This window comes from Kwoniella shivajii, chromosome 9 (genome assembly GCF_035658355.1).
Source record: "Kwoniella shivajii chromosome 9, complete sequence".
Taxonomy (NCBI): domain Eukaryota; kingdom Fungi; phylum Basidiomycota; class Tremellomycetes; order Tremellales; family Cryptococcaceae; genus Kwoniella; species Kwoniella shivajii.
Genome location: NC_085916.1, coordinates 1 through 13,643, shown reverse-complemented (window position 1 = coordinate 13,643; position 13,643 = coordinate 1). Strand labels below are relative to the sequence as shown.

The 13,643-nt window shown below is 48.5% G+C and overlaps 6 protein-coding genes across 6 annotated transcripts; 1 reads left to right on the top strand and 5 right to left on the bottom strand.

Moving 5' to 3' along the window:
- Positions 1 to 940: 940 nt before the first annotated feature.
- Positions 941 to 3,120, bottom strand: IL334_006325 (uncharacterized protein; the record flags this gene model as incomplete). Its single annotated transcript, XM_062938029.1, has 10 exons — positions 941 to 1,164; positions 1,225 to 1,557; positions 1,604 to 1,640; positions 1,696 to 1,764; positions 1,827 to 2,242; positions 2,293 to 2,378; positions 2,437 to 2,601; positions 2,651 to 2,865; positions 2,924 to 2,992; positions 3,043 to 3,120. 10 exons carry the CDS (start codon positions 3,118 to 3,120, stop codon positions 941 to 943), a joined length of 1,692 nt encoding a protein of 563 aa, XP_062794080.1.
- A 565-nt stretch (positions 3,121 to 3,685) lies between these two features.
- Positions 3,686 to 4,850, bottom strand: IL334_006324 (uncharacterized protein; the record flags this gene model as incomplete). Its single annotated transcript, XM_062938028.1, has 6 exons — positions 3,686 to 3,714; positions 3,776 to 3,950; positions 4,005 to 4,120; positions 4,183 to 4,384; positions 4,438 to 4,662; positions 4,728 to 4,850. The coding sequence occupies 6 exons, from the start codon at positions 4,848 to 4,850 to the stop codon at positions 3,686 to 3,688; spliced, it is 870 nt and encodes a 289-aa protein (XP_062794079.1).
- An 810-nt stretch (positions 4,851 to 5,660) lies between these two features.
- Positions 5,661 to 7,582, bottom strand: IL334_006323 (uncharacterized protein; the record flags this gene model as incomplete). The annotated part of the gene is made up of 11 exons (XM_062938027.1): positions 5,661 to 5,723; positions 5,780 to 5,845; positions 5,898 to 6,425; positions 6,489 to 6,704; positions 6,756 to 6,897; positions 6,959 to 7,027; positions 7,083 to 7,193; positions 7,256 to 7,275; positions 7,332 to 7,371; positions 7,429 to 7,490; positions 7,559 to 7,582. The coding sequence occupies 11 exons, from the start codon at positions 7,580 to 7,582 to the stop codon at positions 5,661 to 5,663; spliced, it is 1,341 nt and encodes a 446-aa protein (XP_062794078.1).
- A 39-nt stretch (positions 7,583 to 7,621) lies between these two features.
- IL334_006322 (uncharacterized protein) lies at positions 7,622 to 9,330 on the bottom strand (the record flags this gene model as incomplete). The annotated part of the gene is made up of 9 exons (XM_062938026.1): positions 7,622 to 7,630; positions 7,690 to 7,712; positions 7,766 to 7,771; positions 7,840 to 8,018; positions 8,085 to 8,302; positions 8,363 to 8,873; positions 8,947 to 9,019; positions 9,100 to 9,135; positions 9,192 to 9,330. 9 exons carry the CDS (start codon positions 9,328 to 9,330, stop codon positions 7,622 to 7,624), a joined length of 1,194 nt encoding a protein of 397 aa, XP_062794077.1.
- Positions 9,331 to 9,580: 250 nt separating this feature from the next.
- Positions 9,581 to 10,873, top strand: IL334_006321 (uncharacterized protein; the record flags this gene model as incomplete). Its single annotated transcript, XM_062938025.1, has 7 exons — positions 9,581 to 9,641; positions 9,701 to 9,711; positions 9,776 to 9,916; positions 9,971 to 10,287; positions 10,343 to 10,394; positions 10,447 to 10,654; positions 10,716 to 10,873. The coding sequence occupies 7 exons, from the start codon at positions 9,581 to 9,583 to the stop codon at positions 10,871 to 10,873; spliced, it is 948 nt and encodes a 315-aa protein (XP_062794076.1).
- Positions 10,874 to 11,222: 349 nt separating this feature from the next.
- IL334_006320 (uncharacterized protein) lies at positions 11,223 to 12,582 on the bottom strand (the record flags this gene model as incomplete). The annotated part of the gene is made up of 5 exons (XM_062938024.1): positions 11,223 to 11,350; positions 11,411 to 11,801; positions 11,858 to 12,037; positions 12,097 to 12,355; positions 12,407 to 12,582. The coding sequence occupies 5 exons, from the start codon at positions 12,580 to 12,582 to the stop codon at positions 11,223 to 11,225; spliced, it is 1,134 nt and encodes a 377-aa protein (XP_062794075.1).
- Between the last annotated feature and the right edge of the window lie 1,061 nt (positions 12,583 to 13,643).

Below are 13,643 nucleotides of genomic sequence, written 5' to 3'. Positions count from 1 at the left end.
GAATGGCGGAAAAGGGGATCTGAATCAGCAGCCAGTGACTGACGTGGGGCGAAACCCGGAGCCCGTTCTTCCCTGATGGGACGTTTGGTGGGACTCCAAAAGAAGTCGTACCTCTCTAATATATCCGCTTTCGCCGGTATGAGCTAGCTTGTTTGTCGGAAACAAAATGAGCACGGAAATAACGGGGTTCCTAGCTCACCATTTGCAATTCTGTCCAACCCTTCAAAACTCATAAGCGAAACGCGTGTCGTAATTTATTTGCCAGTAGTTCCGAACAAATGGGACCCTCTGGCGGCTCTAATGTACTCGTGCCGCTCTCAAGAGTCGGCCGGTGAGACCTAACGGGTTTACAAAGCAGGTCAGAGCACATGAGCCATGACCGTGGCAGATATATGTCCGCGCCGCGGAGCTAAAGACACGGGGAGAAGTGAGATGGGTTGTCGCTTGAGTTGGAAGAATCGCCAACCAGTGGTAGTCTAGCTTGTGACCACTGGAATCGGCAAGAAATCCACGTTGCTTTGCAGGTCAACACACGAAGGTGAGATCAGAATTGGAGCAGCGTTCATTTCCATGAACTATAGCTAACGAGCATGACAAGTATCTTGCCTGCTGCTTCAAGCAGAAATTGTATCGCAGCGTTGCAAACACCCAAATCAAGTGCTACTTTTAAATGTGGATATCTTAAGCGGCGGACTGATGGGCAATAACCGCAATCGGGGCCCAGTCCAAAGTGCAATGTCTCATTCATCATGAGTCGGGGAAGAGAGCGAGTGAATATATGGACGAATGCATACCCGCATGGCAGGCAACTCCTGATTTAAAATCTATGTTTCTATACTTCTATTACGACGAACAAGGACGTTGCAGCAACGGATTAGGTTGCTAAAAGGTTTCCTCCCCCTGTTTCCAGTCATTCTTTACCAAATCGGGTTTGCGTTGTTCAGGCCTGATTGTCGTTGTCATCCCTGAAACCCCGGGTAATTCGGGGAGCGAACTCGAGATGTGCAGTCTCCTTCGCTTTCTTGGCTGAGTCATGAACTCCTCCATCCTTCTCCTTCGCCCACTTGGCGCGGAGCTCGGCCTTTGCCTGGCGCATCTCAACCGATTTTTTAATGCCAAAACCTTCGTGGAATACAGTCGCGATCTCATCAATGGACAGTCCCTCTGCGGAAATATTCTGTTTAGCTGTTTCGTTCTGTAGGGTACAAGCTCAAGTTGACTTACTCGATTCCGGATAGCAGAAGAGGACAAAAATATATCCTGCCACTACAAAGCCTAGGTAAAGACCGTACGTTCCAGCAGGAGTAAGTGTTTCGAGTTCTGATAGGAAAGACACCGAGACGATGAGGTTTGCGATCCAACAGGTTGTGGTAGCAATGGCTGAGCCGGAAGCTCGGATTTCAAGCGCCAAAAATTCGGATTGATACCAAGCCAAATGGGAATAGGTCATACCGAAGCCGGCGGTGAACAGCACGATTCCCCCGATGACGATGCCTACAGCGGTCTTGTCGTACACATAAGAGGTGTCCAATAGTCCCCCAGTCGGTTCACAGAGATCTATGAAATATCAGTCCAATTCGTTCATGACATATTGTTCACTCACGATGGAATGCAGCGATGTTCCAAACAAGGCCTGCAATCTAAGCCCAAGTTCAGGTCAGTGTAGGAAAAGGTAATGGCAAAGAATGATCTTACCATGATAGGCCCAAACCACACTAGCAAACCACGGCGTCCCACGCGGTCCACTAAAGACATACCGATGATCTTTTCACAGTAGTTTAGCTGAGCATCAAAGTTGAGGTTGACTAATGGAAATGGAGACTCACCAGGAAAAGCGCATTGACTCCAGATGGGATGAGACCGCCCAGAGCGGGGTTTGACAGGCCGAGTAATCCGAATAAAGTTCCGGCGTAATACAGAAGAGCGTTGAAACCACACAGCTGTCCAAAGAATTGCAGTCCGCTGACGGTTATGATAGGTCGCCTGTATGCTTTTGTGGTCCAGAGTTTGTGGACACGTTGAGAAAGGGTCATCTCCCGTTGTAGTCTGGTGGTGGCCGCAACGTATTCTTCCGCTACTCTGAGCTTGAATTCGATTTGTGCTTCCGGAGCATTTTTGTACACTTTTGCCATGACTTGACGGGCTTCTTCCTTTTTACCGCGAAGTATCAAGACTCGGGGTGATTCAGGCAGCCAGTGCATCAGGCAAAGCTGTACCATAGAAGGGACAACGCCAAGAGCGACTGAATCATATGATCAACATCGGATGTTAAAGAAGCCGAAGTCGACTCACAGAGAAGTCGCCATCCATGCTTCATTTTCTGTACACCAGCTCCGATGCCTGCCGCTACGACTTGGCCAACAGGAATGAACAAGGCACTAAATCGAAGAATCAGCTATAGATCGTGTGGAGCACTTGGCACACAAAATAGCTCACTTAATGCCAATACATCTACCACGTACTGCTGTGGGGGCAAGCTCGGTGATGTACATGGGGGCAATAACCGCTGCTCCTCCCACTCCTACACCTAGTATAACTCGACCGACAATTATTTGCGCTAATGAGTAGCTGCATGCGATCAAAACAGCGCCTACAGTAAAGCTGAAGATTTGTCATTAGATGTTACACAGTCCCGTACCGCACAACTTACAACAAATCTGCGATGGTGATAGACCACTTTCGTCCTAATTTGTCACTTAACGATCCCAAAATGGCGGAGCCAAATATGGCACCAATTGTCGTACCAGCAGTGACTATCTCTTGTTGAGCAGAAGACAATTCACTGCCTAGATCGGTCCCAATCAATGGGAGTGCCACACCTACGACAGCCGTGTCATAACCGAAAAGAAATCCTGCTATCGCGGCCTAGAGAATCATACACACCATTGCATAATAATACCTTGTATTGCATAACTGAACTCACGGCTAAAATCAGAAAAAACAAATACAAGGTGAGTTTATCGTCGTTTTCGGAACGGATCAAGTCCTCGTCCTGTAGAGTGAGAAGGCTGTCAGTCAGCTGGTATACGTTTTCAAACTCACGATCATATTGAGCGAGTAATCTGGATGTCCATCTTGACCATCAGAAGATCCTTCCTTTCTGGTTTTGGCCGGTGCCATTGCGATGAGCTGTGTATGTATGAATCGATACACTACAAACTTGGTTGAACGGAAACAATGGGGCCAAAAACGATGGAAAATTCGCTAGTTTGTCTTTATAAAACCTTCTTGAACCCCCGCTGGGGGCCAGGGTCACTTTCAGGCGGAACAATACTTTGCAAATTTGTCTTGTCGAACTTTTCAGGTCATACCGGCGGATAGGATAAGCCCACCACGTCACTCTCAGGGAACAGTTAAGGTGTGATCGGGTTTACCGGAAGTAGAAATGGATGACGGTGTCTCTTGCTTTGTCCGTTTTATCCGTCTCCAGACCACGTCACAATCATATCGGTCCAAACCCAGCGAAGCCGCACGACAGGGAGCAACCATAGCTATGTATGCAATCATAAGACCTAGACCTGCAGAGCTATGTCACCCTGATTTGTTGCAGCAGATCGAAAGTGTGCAAGGAGCAACGTGGAGTACTGATATCATGATGGAAGATATTGCAATGCATGAAGTGCCGTATTTACATTGGACTACTATTGAATGTGAATGATACTACCCGCAATTAGGCTAACCACTTTTACTCCAAAGACAAAGCGTTCTTTCGGGCTATTTCATTGCAAAAAATATTAGCGAAATACACATCAGTTGGGAGCATGAAACCGCTTACGGTCATTGGGTCCACCCCAGTTGCTGCTTCCTCTCCATCCACCGTCCACTCGGATGTTGAAGTCATTCATCATCGAGTTCTCCAATAAGAATAGAATGGCATCGCTGATCTCGTCAGGATGAGTAATTCGTCGAGGGAAGATGACACCAGCCTCAAGTTCTCCTTGGAAATAAGGCTGTTTATCACATGTCAGGCTTGACACTGGGAAGATACATCAAAATTTGCTCACCAGTCGATCGGAACTCATGAGACCTGAAGCCACCACGGCAGGGGAGACTGAGTTGACTCGGATACCAGAGGGGCCAAGGAAGTCAGCCATACCTTGGGTGATGCCAAGAACGGCCGCTGTTGTTCCAATATAGAGTTAGGCCATAACTTCATACGCTCTATAAGTTCTGAGTACTCACATTTTGAAACACCGTAGGTCAAGCATCGCGCTGGTACAGGTTGAGCAACAACGGAGGCGATGTTCACAATACAACCTCGTTCTTCAGTGACTCTAGGGGCGAAAGGTCCTTCATCAGGGTACTGGGAATTGATGGCATCTGCAATGGCAGCATTTACGGCGAATGTACCGAAGACATTCACTTCGAGGACTTTGGTGAAGGTCTACCATCAGGTGACGGGGTCAGATCATACAGACGGGTACATTGAGCACTCACCTTACAGCTGTCGACAAGCTTGTTGTTCCATTGTCGGCCAGGAGCGATAGCTGCACAGTGAACAGCTCCGAAGAGAGATCCTTTGGGGATGACTTTGAGGGCTTCGGCGGTTGCAGCAACAACAGAGTCTAGATCGGCGATGTTACATTTGAAGTAGAAAGCTCGCTCGGGGTGGTAGGTCTTCACTTTGGCTTCGCCGGCTTCAGTCTCAAGGATGTCGAATGACTGAAATTCAAATAAGCACGTCATTCCCGGCGTCCACCTCATGGATCCTCCAAAAATTAACTCACGACAACGTAACCACCTTTGGCAATGATAGACTTGGCTACTGTGCCTCCAATTCCTCCACATCCACCAGTGATAATGTATGCTATGGTGTACAATATGTGAGCAGACGATATACGAGGTGTCATCTAGATTGTCTGAGAAGACTAACTTTTTCCTTCGACTTTAACCATTTTAGTGTTTGCTCTGTTGGGATTGGCGTGAATGGTCTGAGGAAGAGGTTTGGTGTGGATGATTACAAGTGCGGGAGGATTTGTTTCTTTTATCGCTTGGAATCCCCCATATATTTATACCAATTCGTCCCATTCTTTGAACCAGAACTGACCCGACGAGATCACGGACAAAAGATGACTAGCAGGAACGGATAAAGACATATTCCCGCTCACCGGAAGAAGCGGTTGGATTTTCTCCAGATCACACGCGCGATGCTAAAGAGGACCGGTTAAGGATGCTTTGCTGCGTTGCCATGAGGTCAGCAGTTTACGCTCTGGAATGAGAATTTTTATCTTACTTTTCCTGCATGCACCCGACAATTTACATTATCGAGCCATGATGTACGTAACTGACTACGGGGTCACATTCTGACAGCAGATATCCTCATGTGATTGAGCGGGGAAGTGATTTAACTAAGGGCTCTGTCCTGGTATGATCGCTTTGTACACAAAGAAAATGGAGTGCCGACTACCGTGAGTGATAATTCAGATGAGATTGGACAGGATAGCGCCAAGAAACGAGAGATGATTTTACCTGAGTTTGTTCCGCATGTTGCTGCGATTTGTCGAGGCTTATACCGTAAGGCAACGATTCATGTTGTTTTATCAATTCGGTTGCACGTACACATGGAACGCTTTGATCCAGCGAGAGCTCGAGGGCTCATTGGCAATCACAATCTCCTGAGGAGATGTAGTATACATGCATGTGACATACGATTGTCCTTCTTATACACCTCCTGCTCCCTGGTCTGCCCCCAATCCCGCGTCCCAGTCCCACCAATTTGTCCCCTAGATGACCAGTGTTAGCCATCATGAATATTTATAAAACAGACAATAGTACTCACCGCAGTCGGTTGTCCAGAAGATTCAGGTATTTCCTGCAGCATCATGGGATCCCAGAATTGATGCAACTTTGGCGACACGTCAGCCAGCTGCGTGACAAACGCGTGATGCGAAACTCACAAGATCGTTTGTCGAGGTATCAAAAAGCTCGTTGGAGGATATGTTGACACCGCTTCCAGATTGTGCCGGATTGTGAAACTCCTGTCCCTGTCCTTGCGAGTTCCCCAACAACTGCTGCAGTGCGATAGATACTGTATCGTTCACATCGGCGTTTGGCGATTCGGTAGCGCCAGATACGCTGGGCGTGTTGTGAGAAATGGTCCTGGCTTTTTGAGACCCCTTGGATACTCGCTCAATCAAACGCGTTCTCCATCCAATCAACTCGATGTTCTCGTCGTCGCTATCGGCCGTACTCTCCGCTTGCATATCCGGAGCGACTGTCCGATCGATTTTCCGGGCAGCTTGGGCTCTGAGTCGAAGAAGCCAGCGCAGGTTGTTTAGCATGCGCTTCGATGTGCCGCCTTGAACCCCTGCGGTATAGACGGCAATAGTAGCGTCAATCTGGGATAGGGCAAATCCTGCCAGAGCGTTTTGCGGGCTTCGGAAGATGAGCGTCCCGAGACATACTGCACAATTGAAAGCATGATACTAATAAATTCGAGAGAATAATGAACACAAGCACCAGACTTCAACAGTGTCATGAAGACTCACCCAGAGAAACCAATGGCGAGCGCAGACATTTGGGTGAAGAGAAAAGAGATTGGTAACCACACTGATGATGGTATGACACCGCTCTACGACTGCGAGGAAAGAAGGTCCAAAGGAGGATTTAGTGGGTTCTTCAGATTGGTCATGTAAGGCTTGCGCATAGTAGGGTCGATGCAGGAAGAGGAGGGTCTCGGAAAGATTGATGGCAAGAGTTGATTGCTTTGAGCACATTAGCATGAGCCATACGAGTTTGAAATGGACATCACTCACCTGTAGATTGATGATCAGATTAGCTTGCGAAGCCGGCGGACTCTCTCGTATAGCCCCGACAGGATCCGCGTACACGGATGGCATTGACAAGAGAGCCGCTCTGCATCGAAAATTATACGGAATTTGCCGCTCAAAATCGCTTCTACGACAGGTCAAAGCCGAATCAGGTCAATTGATGTCTTGGACTCGCTAAATTAACGTACAGCTGTTGATGCAGCTCCCCAACGGTGCTATACGGTGCCGCCTTCACTTGCATTGCGTTACCCAAGATGCTAAAAGATGAATATTCAGCTGAGCGGTCGCGTTTAGTAGGCTTTGTTCACTTACGAGACCGAGATTTGTGTCAGTTCAAACTTGAGAATGAAAAAATCTTTCTCAAAAGGTGCTCGTCTGCTGGCTGGAAAAGCGGTATCTATATAATCGGGTGACATTGTACACCTTGGTCGTTCGAATAAGATCAGCTTGATTCGCAACAGCCAAGCATCCATTCGAAAACTCACGGTCGAGAAAAGCAGTTGGCCTACCAACTCTGTTTCAGTAAAAAACTCATTTGTCTCCCGTAACGTTAATGCTCACCTGGAAAATATCGGCAGTATTACATTCCCAAAAGACGCGTCTGACACAGCAATCATGAGGTCAACCTTGATCAGCATGACGGTAGATCATCACCTACCTACGCTCCTCTACTACCTCAGCAGGGAGGTTCCAGCGCGCACCGTCGCGGTGCATGCCCATCTAATTATTATGGCAAATTGGTCAATCTCGACGTACTCTCATGGGAGCCATGGATGACAATCGCTCACAGCTTGGATTAGTCTCATAGCCATCCCCCACAGCGGCCAGGCGGCATCGCCATTACGACCCTCTCAGTCTCCCTACACCATTCTATAATCAGCCCAACGCCTTCACGAGGGCGTTTGTTGGCCATACTTACAGAAAGTAATGTGCCATAACGTGCTAGTATCACTTCAGCTTGGCCCGCTCATCATATGACCAGACTTTTTACTCACGAGAGTCTGTATACCAGCTAGAGTGGTTTGTACGAGGAAGTCACCTTTGGCCAAACACGCTTTGGCTAAGTTACAATAAGTTTCTCCGCAAGGATCATTCGGTCGAAATTCCAGATTATGCAGAGCACCCATAGCTAAAATTGCATACACGAGGGCGAGCTCTTGAGCCACCACGTGGCGAGATCCTCCAGCCGGTCTTTGGTACGCCCTGTTGAAGATGGGTTGAAATGTTGCTTTAGGCGCAACGTCGTAACTAAAGAAGAATGCGTTGCTCAAGATTACCGAGGACTGAGTACCAGGAAAGTGATACATCACTCACTGCCACGCAAAATACCGGTAATAGCAGTCTACTAGCATCGAACCCTCTTCAATCGTCGGCAATCTCGCAAGCAGATTGGCGATCGATTGATGGTGGCTTCGAAACGGGAATGATGGTTGAATGGGTGCGTCTTGTGATGATATGCTGTATGCCTCCTGGCGGTCAGGCGAGGGCATACGGGATGCGGAAGGTGATTCGAGAGGTTCAATGCACTCTTGCTGCGTCCGCGTGAAATGTCTCAGCTTTATCTAGGTAATCATGATGACTAAGAGACTCACGTCCTTGAGCCATTCGCTTGCTGCCGTGGGTCCCAGGTATTTGGACCTGCCACCCTGACTGAGTACCAGAGTACCGTAACTGTGATTTCCGGGAGACGGCGGACGTCCTGATAGTCCCAGTGTCCGGTCAGACCCCAATGACTTTGTAGACGGGGTGCTGAAATCAAATTGCACGTGATGCGTATGCGGAGGAGCCTGCACAGGGGCTGTCCAGCTCCCTAGACCGGGAGATGTTTCTTCGTCCATCTGAACAGCAGCATCAGCTAATTGCGAAAGAGCCGCTCCAGTTCCGCTTGGTGAGTCTGGGCTGCGATTGGAGACTTCAGTCGTAAGATTTTGTTCCGAAGACGGCACTGGTCGAGGAGTCGGGTTGGCTCGTGACAACGACGTGCCAGCCGGAGATGGAGAGCGATTTTGAGAAGAGGACTGTTCAGATGTAGGTACCGGTATCCCATGCTGCTGCAAGACACCCTCAAGAGTTTCTAATCGCGACAAAAGACCATCTGATCCCCTTTGGAGCCAGATAAGCGAGTGTGGGGACAAGTGAATATAATCGGTCCGATTAATATATCTATAAAACTTACTTGTTGCCTTGGGTTCTTTCTCTCTCTGGACACAGATGCCCACAAGACCTTCTGACGCAGTTGGCACACGGAACTAAATAAATAGCAATACAGAATCAGATTCTCAAGAAAGCAGAACGATCCAGGTAAATCCGTGCATCTGTTTGATCTCACCTTGTCGATCGCACTTGAGCTTTAACCTTCGACACTCTAGTCCATACATCAGCCAAAATAGGCTTTGCCCCCTTGAACCCAGTTCGACTTACCTGCACAACTGAATTGCTGTCTTTGTTTACGTTTTTTCCGTGGTGGTGCGGAGCCCATAGGATCTTGCGGTTCGCGGGTTTCAGAGAGCGGTATTTCGGTCAAGGACGTCTGGGACGGGGGTATGGGTTCCTGTGACATTCTTGCACGACGCTCGCTGTATACCCAAGAACAGTAACAACATGAATAGAGAAACCCGGCTGGAAAACCGAGATTGTTGAGCGGACGAAGTGTGGTGGGTTTCAGGGAACCCACGGAGATATCGGAGTTATCGAACTTGGCTAACGTGGAGGATTGATTCCCAACAATTACTTGGCCAATCCTTTGTCATTTTACCTTTTCCTCGACATAGTGAAGCAACAATCGCTGAATGCATCGGGTAGCAAGCAAAATGGCCAAACATATCACGGTTACTGAACCTTTGCTTAAGCTGAGCTGCACTCTAGGCGAAGGTAGGTATGCTATCTCATCGTTGCGCGTTCAAGGGCTGATAATGAAACACATTGATTAGGAGCCGTTTGGGTTTGTGATCTGCTCACCTCCAAGCCGCAAGGACAACGCTGAGGCTTTGGGTTTGCAATCACAGGACACTCGTTCACAAAGACTCTATCTCGTCGATATCGATCAACGTAAAATCTACACATATGAACCTTCCACAGGTACACATGGTTACCAAACATTCGCGAACAAGATCACTTCTCTGTCTGGAATACAAGATGGTTCCGGTGTAAGCAATTTCTCACTATTCCAGCTGCCGCGCACGGGCTAATAATGAACTCAGTTGATAGCAGCTATTGACATTGGCTTTGCTTTTGTGCCCTTCTCATCTCTTCCTTTTCCCCCAGATGGTTCGAACAAGCCAATTATTCCGATCGATGTTGACGCGAAATGTAACGGAAAGGAAAAGAGGTTTAATGAAGGAACCGTCGACCCTAAGGGTCGTTTCTTATCGGGAACTTTGGGACTAGAACATGGCACAAAAGATGGTCGCATGTTCTCTCTGGAAGAAGCCGCGGACGGATCGTTCGTGGCGCCGCTTGTCCTTGATCAAATTACTTGCACGAACGGAATGGGCTGGACTCAGGATGGTCAAACGATGTGAGTCACGAGCAGAGGCGGGAGGCGTCAACAATGCTAAAAGAGGAAACATTAGGTACTTTACGGATAGCTGGATAGGAGAGATTGCCTGTTTTGACTATGATCTGGTAGGTGATGCGTATAATAATCTGGGCCATCTTTGATCACCTCCTATCGCAGCCGACGGGCAAGATGAGCAATCGTAGAACCTTTTCCATTCTCGACAAAAGCTATGGTGAACCAGATGGAATGTGTACCGACGCCGAGGGGGGTGTTTGGTCCGCTCGATGGGCTGCCGGCAAAGTCGTGCGCCTTACCCCTTCCGGAGAGATCGATGTAGTGATCGATTTCCCAAAGGCGTGGCACATGACCTGCTGCGTATTTGGAGGTGAGTCTATGTAGATAAACTTGCTTGGAGGTCGGTCATCGATTGATTGCTGTTACACCAGGTCCCAATCTCGAAGACTTGTTTGTAACATCCGCTGCCTCGGATTACATTGGGGACACCCTTCCTGATCGGTCCGATGGAGGCGACCTTTTCGTAGTCAAAGGTCTGGGCTTTAAAGGAGTAGAAAGGAACAGATTCAAGGGTTCTTTCGCTGGGTAGAAAAACGAGTCTCGACTGTGCAACGATACGTACCAACATTCAGACGTCGCATGCATTTCAATAGCTAGACACGCGTTTCCGGAATCATGAAAAGGTGAAGTCTGGGAGTCTGGGCGACGCGATTGCCGATATGACTGCATCAGGCGTCCACACCTCTACCTTGGAACGCGTTTCCTGCTTGTCATCGTGACAGCGACGGGCACCTGTGAGAGGGCACATTGATAACATTACACGGCAGGATCTAAGCTCAATACCTATGCATACTGATTCAGCAGGACGGAACGACTTCACGGCCCAGAAGAAGGCATGTCTATCTGATTATGATTTGCATTCTTTACAGTACAAGAGTCTATCCTGACTTGATACCTTCAATGAGTTTGGTTCTAGACTCCCACATAGCATTGGCGTACAAAGCAGGGATGTCTTCGTCGTCTTTCTCCATAGTAAGAGCTTCGAAACATTCCCACATGACGGGGCCTTCGTATTCGTAGGACATCAGCCAGTAAGCCTTCGATGCAGATCAATCGGTCAACTTACCATTGAATCCAGAGGCTAAAATGGTCTTGAAACACTCCAATACTCGAGCGCCACCCATGTCATCCTGGGTCTTGACTTGTCTACCCGCATCTCTGCCAACAAAGGGAACAGGACGCCCGCAAACGGCCCACACGAATCGGTCTCCACGAGGTGAGTTTGCCTTTACCCTCCATTCGTCGAAAGGAGAACCCTTGCCCAAAGGTACAACGGGTTTGAGTACGTCGGAGAGCTCAACATAGAAGATTTTTTCTCCTGGGATCTCCGAAAGTCGACCGAGCATCTCCTTGAATTGTTGATCGGTGAACCCCTCCCCAGTGGTAGGATCATAGCCGTATATAGGAGACAAAGGCCAGTGAGCAGTGTCCAAGCAAAGTCCGAGATTTGGATGGTCCTGTCATGACTCATTTGTCAGTCGATACAAAGGGTAGGATCAGAACGCGCACTCACTCCTAGCTGCACAAGCTTCCAGGTATCCTCCCAACTAGCAAGTCTCTCTCCGAAACACCAACTCTCATATGCAATTTTTACAGGAGGATTCTGTTTAGCTCCAAGCTCTGCGAGCCAGTTAAGGTCACGGCCGATCTCTTCGAAGGTGGCTGGAGCTTCTGGCTTGTCGTTTGAGCCAACCTGATCGCCCTTTACATCAGCTAGGACATCTGAAGAGGATGAAAGATTTAACAACGAACCTGCAATTGCTTGACACCGAGTTTTGAGCAAAGAGGTAACCACTTCTCTGCCTTGCGTCGACACCATTGTTGTCTCTCACTTCCAGGGGACCATGCTTCGAATTGATTCAATGGTTGAAGTACCAATATGGTCAAGTCGAAGCTAGCGGCGAGAGCCTTCACATCGTCGGTTTTGCTATACAAAGCTTGCCAAAGCTCCTGATCTGAGGGATCAGGCTCTCCACCTTCGGCGTATTCTTCAGGAGCAGTGGAAGCGGGGCTGCCAAATGATCAGTTGTCTAGTTGATTCACCTTGCTGATCATCACTTACAGATTGGGAAGCTTTTGTCTGACCCATTCAACATAACCAGAGAAACCGAGTTCAACGAATTTGAAACCGGCTTTTTGAATAGCAGCGAATTTGTCTTCCAAAGTGAACTTGGACGAAAAGCCAAGAGATGCGGTAGCCACACCGTATTGAAGAGATTCGACGTTTGTGACAGACATTTTATCTTGTTTTGTGTAATGGTGGATTGCAAAAACGCAAGTTTGCTTGTGCAATCGTACCATTATATAAAGATCTTAAACTGCAGTGTTGGAGGTGTCAAATTGGGTTACCGGAGAAAACGGATTTCACGGTGCATTGACCGTTGAAGTCCGTCAACGCTAGCTGGCTGATGGCGAATGAACCGGATAGACTCATATCTCCGGAAGCTGCCGTACACGTGATGGACCAGCACGGGCTGTGCAGCCCTGTTCACTGATGTTTATGTGAGGAGGGGGGAAGGCGGTTCACGATCTCTCTTGAAGCGTTCTTACTGTAGGAGAATTCGACATATGACATACTCGTTTACACGTGGCATTTGGATACACGTCATTCTCGGACATGCATGTGTTAGGGGTTACATGCCCGTGCCAGGGGTCGTCCCCAGGGTGGGAATTTCCATGCATCCGTTTTTCATGGATTCCCGGCAGAGGCAAGCATGCTGATTCTGTATCTGGAAACCATTCATGCATAGGTGGGATGTGTGATGCATGAGAATTTATTTTCAGTCGGTCGGGTGGACGGGCTGAAAAGGCTTGGGGTCGGGGTGAAAAAGGCCGGAGATGGTGTTTGGATGTATCTGAAGCATTCCAACGGGCTGGGCTGTTGGAGACAGTCTGTGTGAGCTTGGATAAAATACTGAGAGGGCTGGGGATGATGTGTGGGATGCATGAGAATTTATTTTCACTCACCTCGCCAATTGACCCCTAAACCGGTGCCCAGATGGGTCGTGAGTGAAGAAGGGCCGGGAGATGGTCCGGCAGGTATCCGAGTGATTCCAACGGGCTGGGCTGGTAAGTACAGGCTGTGTGAGCTTGAATAAAATACTGAGAGGGCCAAGGATGATGTGTGGGATGCATGAGAATTTATCTTCACTCACTCGGGACTTGATCCCCTAAGTCGGGATCAAATCTCAGCCCTGTCGGAAGATTAGGGGTTAGGGGGTTAGGGGTTAGGGGTTAGGGGTTAGGGGTTAGGGGTTAGGGGTTAGGGGTTAGGGGTTAGGGGTTAGGGGTTAGGGGTT